At 38.7% G+C, this 14,909-nt stretch overlaps 1 protein-coding gene across 1 annotated transcript; it reads right to left on the reverse strand.

Moving 5' to 3' along the window:
* Positions 1-1,556: 1,556 nt before the first annotated feature.
* On the reverse strand, positions 1,557-7,345 carry LOC136269322 (uncharacterized). The gene is made up of 3 exons (XM_066064873.1): positions 7,076-7,345; positions 3,796-4,550; positions 1,557-2,728 (listed from the first exon to the last, which is right to left on the reverse strand). Exons 1-3 carry the CDS (start codon positions 7,338-7,340, stop codon positions 1,814-1,816), a joined length of 1,935 nt encoding a protein of 644 aa, XP_065920945.1. The 5' UTR covers positions 7,341-7,345; the 3' UTR covers positions 1,557-1,813.
* Positions 7,346-14,909: the final 7,564 nt, after the last annotated feature.

A 14,909-nucleotide genomic window follows, 5' to 3' on the forward strand; every position in this document is an offset into this window, starting at 1 on the left:
AACAGAATTTTATTCTGACTAACTAACTAACTGATACCTTCAGCCAGGCATAACTCGACAATGGATAAGGCTACGGGCTTGATGTTTAACTGTTCAACGTTGCTTCGTCCCGAGATGTACCTTTTTGCCAACCGCAGTACGTACAATGGACTTACCTTTGTCCTCCTTTATGTTCCGGTTCTTTATGCTGGCAACGCAAGGTGTCAATTTGCGATAGCGCAATACGGCTTCCCTCTGGCTGTGTCATGCTTTTCACCCACATTTTCCGTAACAACTGGATTCATTGCAGAGAAGTTTCTTTTACTGTTCTTCGTTTGTAACACTGTGTAACAAGTGGAACATAGCTACAAATGAAGTGTAATGGCCACCTCACTTTTCAGTGCGTAATTGATTATTGGGGCGCATTCAGGCCCAAAATTATTTTATGGAATGCCTGGCACCATTCTTTCTTTTACTGTGGTACACATGGATTCAGTAGTCATAATTGTGTTATTAAAAAGTAAACAAACAAGTAGAAGGAAAAATTAGGAATTTTAAGCTGGAATAGGGATCAAAGAACAAAAAAGCAGGGAAACAAGGGAACAGCTAAAAAGTTGTGAAACAAGGGAGGTTGCCTATACCTGCAGATATACTAGTGGACATCTAATCCCTATAACCATGACTGAATTAGGGGTCTTCTAGTATATCTGGAGGTATAGGCAACCTCCCTTGTTTCACAACTTTTTAGCTTTTCCCTGCTTTTTTCCTAATCCAGTTTAAAATTCCTAATTTTTTCTTCTACTTGTTCTCTTATAAAGTAGGTGCTAAATTTGACAAAATATCCATAAGTGCCCCAAAAAGTATGCATTTAGATCTATGATTTTTGATTTTTGTCAATAAATTTGTCAATACTGGTGGAGTATGGATTCGTCAAATTTTCCTTTCATCAAAATTTCCTGCTTTGTGGTACATTATTACTTGTCAAAATACTTGATTGTCTTAAATTTCATTTTTCCTTGTCAAATATTTGTGCTATAAAGAACGACTGACATGCACTCCATCAGTTCAAAATGAAAAAAATGTACACATTTGATTCACAAGATGTGGTGAATAGCTATCAGCCCTTTATTTTTGTTGTAGGTGGAATCAAGCACACTGCTTTGTGGCGTGCAATTTCACTCATGTTTTTGCTTCTTTTACCAGTAAACTATATGCATGGTGAAATGGATTTATCTAAGGAAATGGTGTTGTTTACAGTGTAGTGAATTTCATCCAAGGGGGTATGACAGCCCATGTGAACTGCATAAATTATGCTATGCTTGAAAATAGTTATATGTGAGTCTGTAGAAATAATTGATGGAAAATTTGACAGGGTCCTAATGTAAGAATAGATCTACCTGGCACATACTATATTTGTACATGTACATGACATAAAATTTTCGGAGACTATAGGGGAGCAAAAATTATGAATTTGAACAAGAAGAATATAGGGATCATAAATTGTGATCATGAAAAAACTGCGTAAACAAGAAGTATACTAGGGACAGAGAAGGGATCACTGAGGTGGTAATGTGAACTTATTTTGCCATTTCTCTATAGTTCTATACAGTGACTACTGTCCATCAATTCAAAGTTTCACAAATTTGACTTCCAAACTGTAGCTATATATATGATATATGTGGTAAATTTGCTATTTATTTTTTGTTCAGTGTCAGAGATTTAGCAAGTCATAGGAAGAGTTTTGGCTTGCATTAAAAAATATAATATAACATGCACATGTAGGATATGCAACAGAAATTAATCCAGTAATTACACCAACAAAACAATTATATAGCTACCATGACCCGATCCACACAGTGTTAGTCATCTGTCCTTCAGCATTTCGACCTCCCAGTACAATTATTTCATTACTGATGCTAATGGCTGCTGGTCCACCTCGGGCTAGTGGAAGATATCCCACAACATCCCAGCGATGATTGATTTTGTTAAATGCATGAATCTCTTTGGTACGGGTGACTTTATCTTCTCCTACCCATTTAGCTCCTCCAATAATTAACAAATGTCCATTAATGCAAACAGCAGCTGCATGATACCATGGGATGTCTTGGGCTACATTCCAGTCCAGTTGATGTCTTACTAAATCATCCATGCTGGCAGTAAACATTGCAAGAGAACCTTTTGCACTTTGATCAAACCCTCCCAGCAAGTAAAGCTTGTCACCGACTGCAACAAATTGCTGCCAGCAATGTGGTTGTGGTAGGTCTCCGCAAGTGTACCACTGTCCTATGGTACTATCAAACATCTCAGTAGAGGCTAATGTTGTATACTTATTCCTACCACCAGCAACTATAAGCTTTCTCTGACAGGTAGTGGCGCTAGCAAGGTGTCTTGGTGTAGCCATTGTAGTGAAATTCTCTAGTGTGTAACCATCTGTTAATCTATAAATTTTACTAGTGACTTCTCCATGATTGTCCTTTCCTCCTACAGTGATCAAGTGGCCATTAAATGCTGCCAAAGCAAAATGTGAATAAGGACTATCAATTGATGACCATGAATTGTTGAATACATCATAAATGTCTATCCTGCGTAATACATCCAGTGTGTTGTCATAACAACCAGCCACATAAGCTCTACCAGTCAAATATACTGCTGTGTGGAGTACACGACCTACTGGTGCAAGAGATCCCTCCTCCCAGGTTATGTCTGTACATCCAGTGAATGGAGTATTACCAGATGAAATGCTGTGTTGCTATATATAATAAAATACATGGATATATTTGATAATTATTTTAATTACAGAATTACACATGCAGAGAATAATCTATTATTCATGTTGTGTTTGTACCCAACTATCTCTGTTTAATTATGTCCTAGCTCATGATCATTTCGCTGAACAATTGTGCACACATCAGCAATTATCATTTAATTTAGGCTACTAAGAGTTATACAAGCAAATGCAGGAGTGCAAACAATGTCTTGGCTGGGCTATCTGGTTTCACTGGACCAGCTCAAGTTGAGTGGGAAGAAACAGCTTAGTAAAATTTTCAAAGTTGATATCTATATAAAGTTCTCTGTTTATATCACAACAATGTTTTTAATTTCACTAGCCTTTTATTGAATGTTTTTCATCAAATTTTCTGCAAAACATAGTCCACACGTACAGGTTATTACCATTTCCCATTATGGCAATCATCAAGCTGTTCAATTGAAATGTGGTTGATATACGTTTAGGAAATGCAGTAAATGGCATATTTGACTGTAAAGGAATATGTATACTATATTATGTTAAATTCAGAAAAGTTCCATACCCAGATGGTGACATAATCCACAAGTTACCCATACTGGCAACATAGACTCAGTTTTACATTGCATATAAAATTATCTGACATTGTATTTACTTCATATACCAACAATCAGGTTGAGAGATTTCAAATGTATAAGTAGGTCGGATGTGCATTGGTAAGTTCTGCCTAGGAAGGAGTAGAGGAGTGAGTGTGCATCATTATATATTTCATTAGGGACCTGCTGCTGAAATAGCAGGGAGTCAGAAACATGTTAGCTACTAAAACTTAAATGTAAACAATCCCAGACCAGACTTGATCCACAGACAGCTTGCAATTGGTTTTTCCTTCAAAATATATTATAATAATGATTACAGTAGCTAAATGTGCTCAAAGATATCTGAACTATTGTCAGGTGTTTGATACTTGCTTCATTAATTGGGGTATACAGTACTTTGCTCTGTACTTATGAAATTGAACTTGAATACTCTTTTTTATGATTTGTGACTAGCTAAATCACTAAGTTAATTATAACCTGTTGTTGTTGTTGTTGTTGCTGCTGCTGCTGCTGCTGCTGCTGATGTGAAGGTTCTGATAATGGCTCCTGTTCAGCAACCCACCATTTCATTGGACTTATCCTGACATAACCACTCTTTTGACTGTTGATCTCTATTGTTCTTTTAACTGTAACTGAGACTTGATGTGCTGAGGGACGATCCTTAGGATTATCATCCAGACAAGAAATTGCTAATAGTTTTATATCCGTGGCATCTTCTGTCATCATATCTAGGTATCTATGCCGTCTTTGTGACTCTGATAGATATATTCTCCCTCCAGTGTCAGGATCAAACTGTACCCAGGATACTGGTTGGGGCCACACTTGGGTTATTGTGTAAAGAATTACTCCACCATAGGAGAATATGTCCAAGGATAAACCATAAATCGGGTTATCAGCTAATGATTCAGGAGGCATGAAATCTGTTGTACCAGGGGCTTTGGTCATTGTCTGGTTATCTCTATTTTGTACTATTTTGGCAACACCTAAGTCAGTAATTTTGGCCTGAAGACAGTGGCTCAACAGTATGTTATTAGGAGTGAGATCACGATGTACAATTGGGGGATTTCTACTATGGAGGTACCTTACACCAAGGCACACTTCATCCAATATAGTTAGCTTTACATTCAGGGGAATTTTCTCATGCATTTCTATCAGATTCCTTAGGCTAAGTTCCATCTTCTCCATCACCATAACAGGTAACCTTGACTCATCCATGGTGGGGTAGTACACTCCTAAATAACACACACTGTAGTTACTAAGTGCACACACATGTGTGCACACATCACGGCATGTACACACAGATGCATACGTATACCAGCACTGCTTGAAGTTTCTTAGTTTACTACAGTGGTATATCCCCAGTATATGGAACAGTTAATTGTTTGTTATTTTAGTAGTTTTTCAGTAAACCCGCATTCACTGATGTTTACTGAGAGTTTAAAACTTAGTAAAACAATTATGTTCCATATGCTTAAAGTTACTGACATTTTACTATCAGTATAACTACAGTACAGCAGCTTAACAAATTAGTAAACTAAGAACCTTCAAGCAGTGCAGTATGTAGCAAAGTAAAAGCAAAGTACTAGTTGTGTGGCATGGCTTTTGCAGCACAGTGTTGTGTACATATTCAGACACTTGAGTCAGCTACAGTACTATACCATGGCCATTTAGCTAATTCTCCTGGGGAAGTACTATATAGTAACCTTCAGTGCCATATGTCATGAACTGTGGTTGAGGAACCTGAAGTCCCACATAATATATAGACCCCAACTCCCAGTAAAATTATATGGCTACATGGGCATATGCTTCCTGCTTCCTCCAGAATACAAAGAGTACAGTATAATATTGACTGGAGCAATGTGAGTAAAGTTTCTTTCTTCAGGAAACAACATCAGTATAAGTATATAGCTGGAAGTCACTGGCATCACCTGGGACTTTGAGATTACCAGGCCACAAATGATTGGTGTTTTGCCAAACTAAAATCCTTTGTCCAGTATTAACTAACAGCAGATTTGCCAAACTTTTTTTCTTGCCAAAATCCTATTGTGACAAATTCGCCAAAGTTTCCTCCCATCAATCTTTCCTGCTATATGATATGCATCAAATATACAAAAATCTTTTAAGAAAAATTAAGGGAAACCACCATGATGATGATACTCTCTCACAGATAGAGGTGTAAACAGCAGGCACATGCTTTCCTCTGATAACAGGCTCTCATTGATGATACAGTTGTGACCTACTGCTGCCTGACACCCATTATATGTATGATATACAATCACTACATCTACACTACACAAAAGCAAAGCATTTTGTTGCTGTACGTTAGGTCTAGCCAGAAAAATTGGATCCTGTGTTTCACCCAGGTACTATATATAAAGGAGTTAGTGTAGGAAATTTTTCTTGGCAAGGGCTATCACCTTGCAGGAGCATTCTTACAGTTGAAGGTGGACTCCTGAAGTCCTATCTGTTATGAGAGACATGGGAAAATGGCATTTCAGTGCTTCTCTATGTATATAGCTCTTGATGATACAGTGGCGTGGATGCTTTCCCTAGTAAATACCTAGGCCACATGGCCATTTACAACTAGAAAAATGATGTGAGTATTCATAAATACACAAACACACACACACACAAAGCCAAAGCAAATTAGTCTCTTGCAGCCATGCGAAGCACAGCTATACCCAAAATCCTACATGGACCTTCTTCACCCATTATGTGAGACATATTGGTTGCTTCCCCAGTTAACACCAGGTAGCCATTGATGTTATGTTGTACAGCTGGGTGGGCTGCTTCCCCAATTCAAAGAAACCAGGTCCCCATTAAGCAAACGGGGACCTGTTGGCCTGACACACACACCTATACACACACACACACACACACACACAACTATACACACACACACAAAGCAAAGCCTTTGACTGCCATTGGCACGGTCTCGCCTACCCAGTGAACCAGCACTGGGCACCTGTGTGCTACTCAGGCGTTAGGAGTCAGCACAGGCAAATCCTCCGTGGGCAGGACCAGTAACCCACAGGAGGCTGTGCCATGTCTCACAGGTGAAGGTGTGGGCACCTGAGCATGAAATCTCACCTGGACCTTCACCTACTATATGAGACATGGACAGTTGGCATTTGCTTCCCCAGTTGGCACCAAGTCTCCGTTTTAACAGCTGGATAGACTAGGAGTAAAGTTTGTTGCTCAAGGAAACAACAACAACACCAAAGTGGGCATAGTAACCGGGAATCAAACCTTGAACATTTCGATTACCAGGGCAATGCTCTAGCCATACACACACACACACACACACACACACACACACACACACACACACACACACACACACACACACACACACACACACACACACTCTGGCAGCGACCATCCCTTCACATAGAGAGGAAGGCTCTCTATGTTGGCAGTCTATGCAGTGTTTTGTAGGTCTGTATAGGCTCTGTGTAACTGTTTTTCTTTGGCTTCAGTTTGTTAAACTTCTAGCTAAGAGACATGAGGGTGGAAGGTCCGGATAACGGTTAGGGTAAGGGTAAGCGTTAGACTGTACGTATGTGTTTTAGCTCTGGTAAGGAAGAACAGCTCATGCCGATGACCAAGAGGAGAATAATAAATCAATCAATCAATCAATCAATCAACAGCAACAAACAAACAAAACAAAACAAAACAAAAAGCTCTCTATGCAAAGAGGCGCTCGCTGCCAGACTACATACACCTAAACAAAAAAACAAAAAAAACATACACCTACCAAGAAACTGGACGATGCATGGATGGCGAAGTGTACTCCAAATTTGACATTCACGTAGAAAATCTTCCGTGATCTTGCTGTGTTCGCCTCCTTGTGCATATTGCAGCAGAATTTCGTGAACCTCCTTTGCAGCACAAACTGTTCCCCCATAATCAACCTCAAAAACTCTCCCGTAAGCACCCCTGCCAATTTCCTCTCCTGTAGGGCGTACTCCATGCAGAGCAAGTTCAGACCAGTTAGTTCCAGCAGTAGTTCTACTAGCCATCTCACATAAATTAAAAGATCCGTTACTGGGGCGTGGCTGCAGTGTATAGGGGCTCGCGTAATACAGTTCACACGTGATCTCAATGTCGTCTCTCACCCTGCTGGTCATGATGTGCAGGTGTCTAATGCAGACCCGAACAAGACGTTGAACAAGCTGAGGGGATCAGATCGCAGTATGGATTGAAAGATGGAAAAGGAGGTTGTAGATGCTGTACTACCACGAGGACACTACCCGGTACGCGGTAGCTAGCTAGCTAATCTATAACTAGTATAAGTTCAGTGTAGCTACGTTGAATCTGCTTTATTGTACTTTGTGCGGGAGGATCAAAGTGCCGCCGCGTGCTGTACTTTCCATATTGTACCAATTGGCATAACTGTACTCAGCAGCTAATTCAGTACAGTTATGCGGATAATTGGGCAAATACAGTACAATTATGCAGAACAGTTATGTAAGGAATGTTACAAAAACAACCCCACTCAGACAGCATGATTGATCACGTGCATGATATTGCTCATATCCTATCACTGATGTATGTACCCTACCATTCAGTGATAGGATATGAGCAATATCATGCACGTGATCAATCATGCTGTCTGAGTGGGGTTGTTAGCATATAGAACAGATATGATGCTATAACTTAGTCTGGAAATGTTAAAGACAAATTATAGCATCATATCTGTTCTATATGCTAACAGATTTCAATATTATTGTTTGAGTCATATATCTGATGGAAATTTACTCAAACCGACCGTATAGAGAAAAACCTTTGGCGAATAGCCAGCTAATGAATTTGGCGAAATAAACTTTGGTGAATTTGATCTCAATCTTTAGCTATGAAGATGCTAATCTCAGGCACTACAAGTAATTGGCGGGTTAAACTTTGGCAAATTTGTAGCTAATTGCCAAATTCGCCCAAAGTTTCCTCTCCCTCTATACGGTATTCCACTAGTGTAGCTGCAGATGCAGGCGATATTCCTTTCATATAATGTCATGATCCTTATATACTTGAATTTAAAATTCCTAATTTTCCTTGTACTAGTTTGTTTACTTTTTTGTAACATAATTAGCTATGTTTGGTAAATTAACAGGTGCATACTGCATTGAATGAAAGAATGGAGCAAGGAATTTCGTGAAACAAATTTCACGTCTGAACGCATGCCTCAATTATCAATGATTAAAACTCTTTCAGCTATGTTTTACTCATTACTGAATTAACACAACAGTACAAGGGGTGCCTCTGCCAAACACTATGGAAATTTGTAGCATTAACTGTAGTCTACACTATTCTCATACCACATCTGTAAAAGTACAGAAATTTTATTGTGAGATAAGATTTTAGATATCAGTATGGTAGTATTGTATAGCACTTACAAAATAAGATCACAAAGTTTCTCCATAAGAACAACAACCAAAAACTAGTCACACATCACTTTAGTATTATAACTATCAGTTAGCTATCTATAGCCCTTCAATAATACAACCAGAAACATTCTTGAAGAATTTCACATTAATTTTGTAATCACTATATATATCAAGACACACGGTAGTGTGTCGTGCGGCCCAAGAAGCCGGCGCGCCACACCGTGAGTATATTGACAGGAAGAACGAAAACGTCATTTTCACACCTTTGTATCTCGGTGATCACTTATCTGATTGGAACCAAATTTGCTACACAGTTGCCCGCCAGCCAAGGGAGTCTACATTCCAAATTTGAAGGAAATCGCTCCAGCCATTTCCGAGATACGAGCTGCCAAAGTTTCGTTTTTTTTTCTTCGTTTTTTTTTTCTTCTTCTTCTTCGTCTTTTCGCACACTTGCAAAAATTGCTATAACAAGCAAACGCGTGCTCCGATCGCCTTGAAATTTGGCACACAGAAAGGGAGTCCAAAGGCGAATCCTAGCATCAAATTTGGTACAAATCCGATGAATGATTCAGGAGTTATGACCGATTATTCGCGTAAAACAAGATCGATTTGTTGTCACGCCTACAGGGTAAACCGCTTCATGGAATGAGTTGAAAATTGCTATGTAGATGGAGTAACCATCGTAGGAGTGCCTTTTGGTGGTTTGAAAGGAATCGAGATAAAGACCACGGAGATATGACACAAAACCCAACCTGTGTCACAATTACGCGATCGATTTTTATGAATAAAAAAAGTATTAGTTTTCACGCCTACTAGGCAAACCGCTTAGAGCAATGAGCTGAAAATCGGTGTATAGCTGGAATAATCTTCATAGAAAGTCCTTGCAGTAGTACAGAAGAATCGGATTACAAACCACTGAGTTATGATTCGAAAGCCAACTCCGTGTAGCAAATGCGAGATCGAGATACTCTAATAGAACAGTCACCCTAATAGAGCATTCGGCTAATTTATTTACTCCTCCATTATAGAATTTTATTACATCACAAGTTATTCTGTAGGGAGTTCAGCTGCAAACAGTTAATCTTATAGACAGTTCAGCAAGAAGACAGTCACCATGTGGAGAGTTAAGCAAATATACCACTATAGAGATTCAGAACATTACAAGTCACACTGAAGAAAGTTCAGCTATAAACAAGTCATGCACTGTGTAGAGAATTCAGCTACAATTAAGTCACTCTCTAGAGAATTCAGTTACACAGAATTCAGCTACACACAAGTCACTGTGGAGAGAGTTCTGCTACAAACAAATTACCCTTTAGAGTGATCAGCTACAAACAAAACACTTTGCAGGGTGTTCAACTGAAACAAATCAATTACCTTTAGAGCGATCAGCAATGAACAAATCAACACAAATCTACCTGTAGAGAGATCAGCTAGAAACAAATCACCCTGAAGAGAGTTCAGCTACAAAAAATCACCCTGTAGAGACATCAGCTAGAAACTAGACACAATGTAAGGAGTTCAGCTACAAGCAATCACCCTGTAGAGAGTTCAGCTAAAACAAATCACCTTATAGAGAGTTCAGCTACAAAGAGATTACCTGTAGAGAGATCGGCTACAAACAAATCAACCTGCAGAGAGATCAGCTATATACACACAAATCAACTTGTAGAGAGATCAGCTACAAACAAATCACCCTGTAGAGAGATCAGCTAGAAACTACACACAATGTAAGGAGTTCAGCTACAAACAAAATTAATCACCTGTAGAGAGATCAGCTACAAACTAGACACAAAGTAAGGAGTTCAGCTACAAGCAAATTACCCTGTAGAGAGTTCATCTACAAACAAATCAACCTGTAGAGCAATCAGCTAGAAACAAATCACCCTGAAGAGAGGTCAGCTACAAAAAATCACCCTGTAGAGAGATCAGCTAGAAACAAATCACCCTGAAGAGAGGTCAGCTACAAAAAAATCACCCTGTAGAGAGATCAGCTACAAACAAATTGCCCTGTAGAGAGATCGGCTACAAACAAACCAACCTGCAGAGAGATCAGCTACACACAAATCAACTTGTAGAGAGTTCAGCTACAAACAAATTACCCTGTAGAGAGATCGGCTACAAACAAATCAGCCTGTAGAGAGTTCAGCTAAAACAAATCAACCTGCAGAGAGATCAACTACAAACAAATCACCTTATGGAGAGTTCAGCTACAAACAAATTACCCTATAGAGAGATCGGCTACAAACAAATCAACCTGCAGAGAGATCAGCTACACACAAATCAACTTGTAGAGAGATCAATTACAAACAAATCACCCTGTAGAGAGATCAGCTAGAAACTACACACAATGTAAGGAGTTCAGCTACAAATAAATCACCTTATAGAGAGTTCAGCTACAAACAAATCACTCTGTAGAGAGATCAGCTAGAAACTGGACACAATGTAAGGAGTTCAGCTACAAGCAAATCACCCTTTAGTGAGTTCAGCTACAAACAAATCAACCTGCAGTGAGATCACCTACAAAAAAGCACCTTGTACAGAGTTCAGCTACAAACAAATTACCCTATAGAGAGATCGGCTACAAACAAATCAACCAGTAGAAAGATCAGCTACACACAAATCAACTTGTAGAGAGATCAGCTACAAACAAATCACCCTGTAGAGAGATCAGCTAGAAACTAGTCACAATGTAAGGAGTTCAGCTACAAGTAAATCACCCTGTAGAGAGTTCAGCTAAAACAAATCAACCTGCAGAGAGATCAGCTACAAATAAATCACTTTATAGACAGTTCAGCTACAAACAAATTACCTTGTAGAGAGATCGGCTGCAAATTAATCAACCTGCAGAGAGATCAACTACACACAAATCAACTTGTAGAGAGATCAGCTACAAACAAATCACCCTGTAGAGAGATCAGCTAGAAACTAGATACAATGCAAGGAGTTCAGCTACAAGCAAATCACACTTTAGTGAGTTCAGCTACAAACAAATCAACCTGCAGTGAGATCACCCACAAAAACGCACTTGTACAGAGTTCAGTTACAAACAAATCACCCTGTAGAGAGATCAGGTAGAAGAATTCACCATGTAGAGAGTTCAGCTGCAAACAAATCACCCAGTAGAAAGATCAGCTAGAAGAAGTTACCTTGTAGAGAGTTCATTTACAAAGAAACCATCATATAGAGAGTTCAGCTACAAAGAAATTACCCCGTAGAGAGTTTAGCTAGAAGAAGTCACCTTGTAAAGAGTTTAGCTACAAAGAAACCATCATGTACAGAGCTCAGCTACAAAGAAACCACCTGTACAGAATTCAACTACAAACAAATCACCCTGTATAGAGATCAGCTAGAAGAAGTTACCTTGTAGATAGTTCAGCTACAACAATTCACCCTGTAGAAAGATCAGCTAGAAGAAGTCACCTTGTAGAGTGTTCAGTTATAAAGAAACCATCATGTAGAGAGTTCAGCTGCAAACAAATCACTCTGTAGAGAGTTCAGCTACAAAGAAACCGCCATGTAGAGAGTTCAGCCTCATACAAACCACCTTGTAGAGAATTCAACTACAACAAATCACCCTGTAGAGAAGAAGTTACTTTGTAGAGAGTTCAGCTACAAAGAAATCCCCATGTAGAGAGTTTAGCTGCAAGCAATTCACCTGTAGAGAGTTCAGCTAGAAACAAATCACCCCGTAGAGAGATCAGCTGGATGAAGTCACCTTGTAGAGAGTTCAGCTACAAAGAAACCATCATGTAGAGAGTTCAGCTGCAAACAAATCACCCTGCAGAGAGTTCAGCTACAAAAAAATCACCCTGTAGAGAGTTCAGCTATACGAAGTCACCTTATAGAGAGTTCAGCTACAAAGAAACCATCATGTAGAGAGTTCGGCTATAAAGACACCACCATGTAGAGAGTTTAGCTGCAAACAAATCACCTGTAGAGAGTTCAGCTACAAAGAAACCATCCTGTATATAGTTCAGCTACATTTCAAGTCACCCAGTAGAGAGATCAGCTGCAAAAAAAATCCTGTGAGGAATAATGAGCATGTAATAAACATATGTATATAATTTGTATAATTACTAATAAAATCAAAAATAATTGAAGCACTAAAATTCTTCTTTAAGTTCTTTTCTTCTTCCTGTGGTAAAAAAAAAACACATGGGTTAAAAAAGCCCCAAAGCCAGCCATAGGCCGGCTTTGCAGTATACAAATACAAAAAGAAGTGATATCTAATCAAAAACAGCCAAGCTGTAAAAAAAGGTGCGGCCCCCATAAAGGCCATGGTGAAAAAAGATGTGAAATCCAAGGTGGCGGCCAAGAAATGGCTGTGATGGTAGGTTAATGGTTACATTTTAATAACGGCAATTCAGGTGAATTTTGTGCCGCTTCGTCTTGGCACCAAATTCACCTGAATTGTTGTTATTAAAATGTAACCATTAACCTACCATCACAGCCATTTCTTGGCCGCCACCTTGGATTTCACATCTTTTTTCACCATGGCCTTTATGGGGGCCGCACCTTTTTTTACAGCTTGGCTGTTTTTGATTAGATATATATATATATATATATATGGGCCAATATGGCTGTGTTAAATTTACTTACGTTCATCACCCAATGTGCAATATAATTCTTTTATTTGTACAAGGCTGCTACCTATGACAGTACAGAAAGTATTTTTTATCCAAACTTGTCTGTTTTTGTCAGCGCAACATCACAAAAAAGACAATCCCTCACTAAAGAAAAAAAAAACAAACTGCACTGATCTGCATGGGATTTGACCCCATACAATGTCATGTTGGTAAGTCAAGGAATTAACCACTTGGTTACAAAGCCACTTGGTGCATTGTAGTGCTTAGTACTTTTCATAGTACCCTTTAAACTACATTCACCAGTAATAATAACATACATGTAATTCTATAAACTTAGTTACCTGCATGCCCATGGGCAATTTTTACAGATAGGTAAATGTAAAGAATTTTGCAGTTAATAAAAACAACAACAACAACTTGGAATCAGATGAGCTGCTGTTTTATTCTCTCTAACAATATTAAATGTTATGAGGAGCACTGTATAGACCCGACCCTCATTTTATAAACTGAAATGGAAATGTTCAATATATGACTGTTCTATTAGAGTATTTCAACAGAGCTCTGTATTCTATAAATAAAATTGACTTCAGTTACCAAACAATGGACTTAATATCTTTTCCTTATTGCCTGATACTGAGGTAACCAAGGGTCCAGTGTATTAAGTGTCAAAAAGGGAGTGCTGCTAATTCTCTAATAGAGCAGTCAACTATGCAACTCACTGTACAAGGGTTACCATTTTGGTGATTTTCTGTTTCTCATAAGCACCCGCATGTATTTTCGCTGCTGCACGTATTTCTCCATTAGTACCATTATTTGTTGAATATTACACACCTGTCAATGTAATGTCCAACCACCTACTAGGGTGGAGCAATACAGGGTATTTGACAACTTCAATCTATATATAGTGTCAAAAAATCCTCAGTACTGAGACAAAGAAGCTTGATAATACTGAATATGTACAGGTCAGTTTTCGTGACAGCCATTCTTGGCCACACTTGTACAGTAGCTACCTCATGTACTGTAGAGTGCCAAGAAATGATTTTATTGATTTGTCATATTCGTGCAGTGAGACCTCCAAGTTAACCAACTATACATAGGTGTGTCAAACAGACATCTTAAGTGTCACTATACTTGGAGTTGACTGCAATAGTTGAAAGTGGGCCAGTATCTTGTGAAAATTGGACATAGTCTAGCTGTTGTGGAATGTAGTGTGATAATGAATAATGGTAAAGATCTACCGTTCACTCGCACTCCACTTTTGGAACCTTTCTGATGAGAAACAAAAAAAATCACCAAATAGTGGCGGTGCATTTAAGTTTATTTACCTCCTAACATGACAGATTTAAATTGACAATGATATGTAGCTAGCTACATATCATTGATTGTCTTGAAGTTTTAAAAAATTCCGTTGCCTATTTGCATGGCCTTAAATACGTAAACCTAAAAATGGTACAAATATGGGAAGAAAACCATCCATTGATGATGAAAATGTATGACATACAGTAGGGCTCTGCAGTATTGCCAAAAACATTTATTTGGTATATTTAAAAAAAAAACCTTGAAACAAGAGTGCAAACTACTTTAGCCAAGCATAGCTTTTATTTCTGCAAGAAACACA

The sequence above is a fragment of the Dysidea avara genome, chromosome 10 (genome assembly GCF_963678975.1).
Source record: "Dysidea avara chromosome 10, odDysAvar1.4, whole genome shotgun sequence".
NCBI classification, from domain to species: Eukaryota; Metazoa; Porifera; class Demospongiae; order Dictyoceratida; family Dysideidae; genus Dysidea; species Dysidea avara.

Coding starts and splice junctions, on each gene's coding strand:
- LOC136269322 (XM_066064873.1), bottom strand. CDS start 7,340: ATGGCTAGTAGAACTACTGCTGGAACTAACTGGTCTGAACTTGCTCTG. Junction 4,551..7,075: donor ATGCATCGTCCAGTTTCTTG/GTAGGTGTATGT, acceptor TGTGTTATTTAG/GAGTGTACTACCCCACCATG. Junction 2,729..3,795: donor AACAACAACAACAACAACAG/GTTATAATTAAC, acceptor TATTATATATAG/CAACACAGCATTTCATCTGG.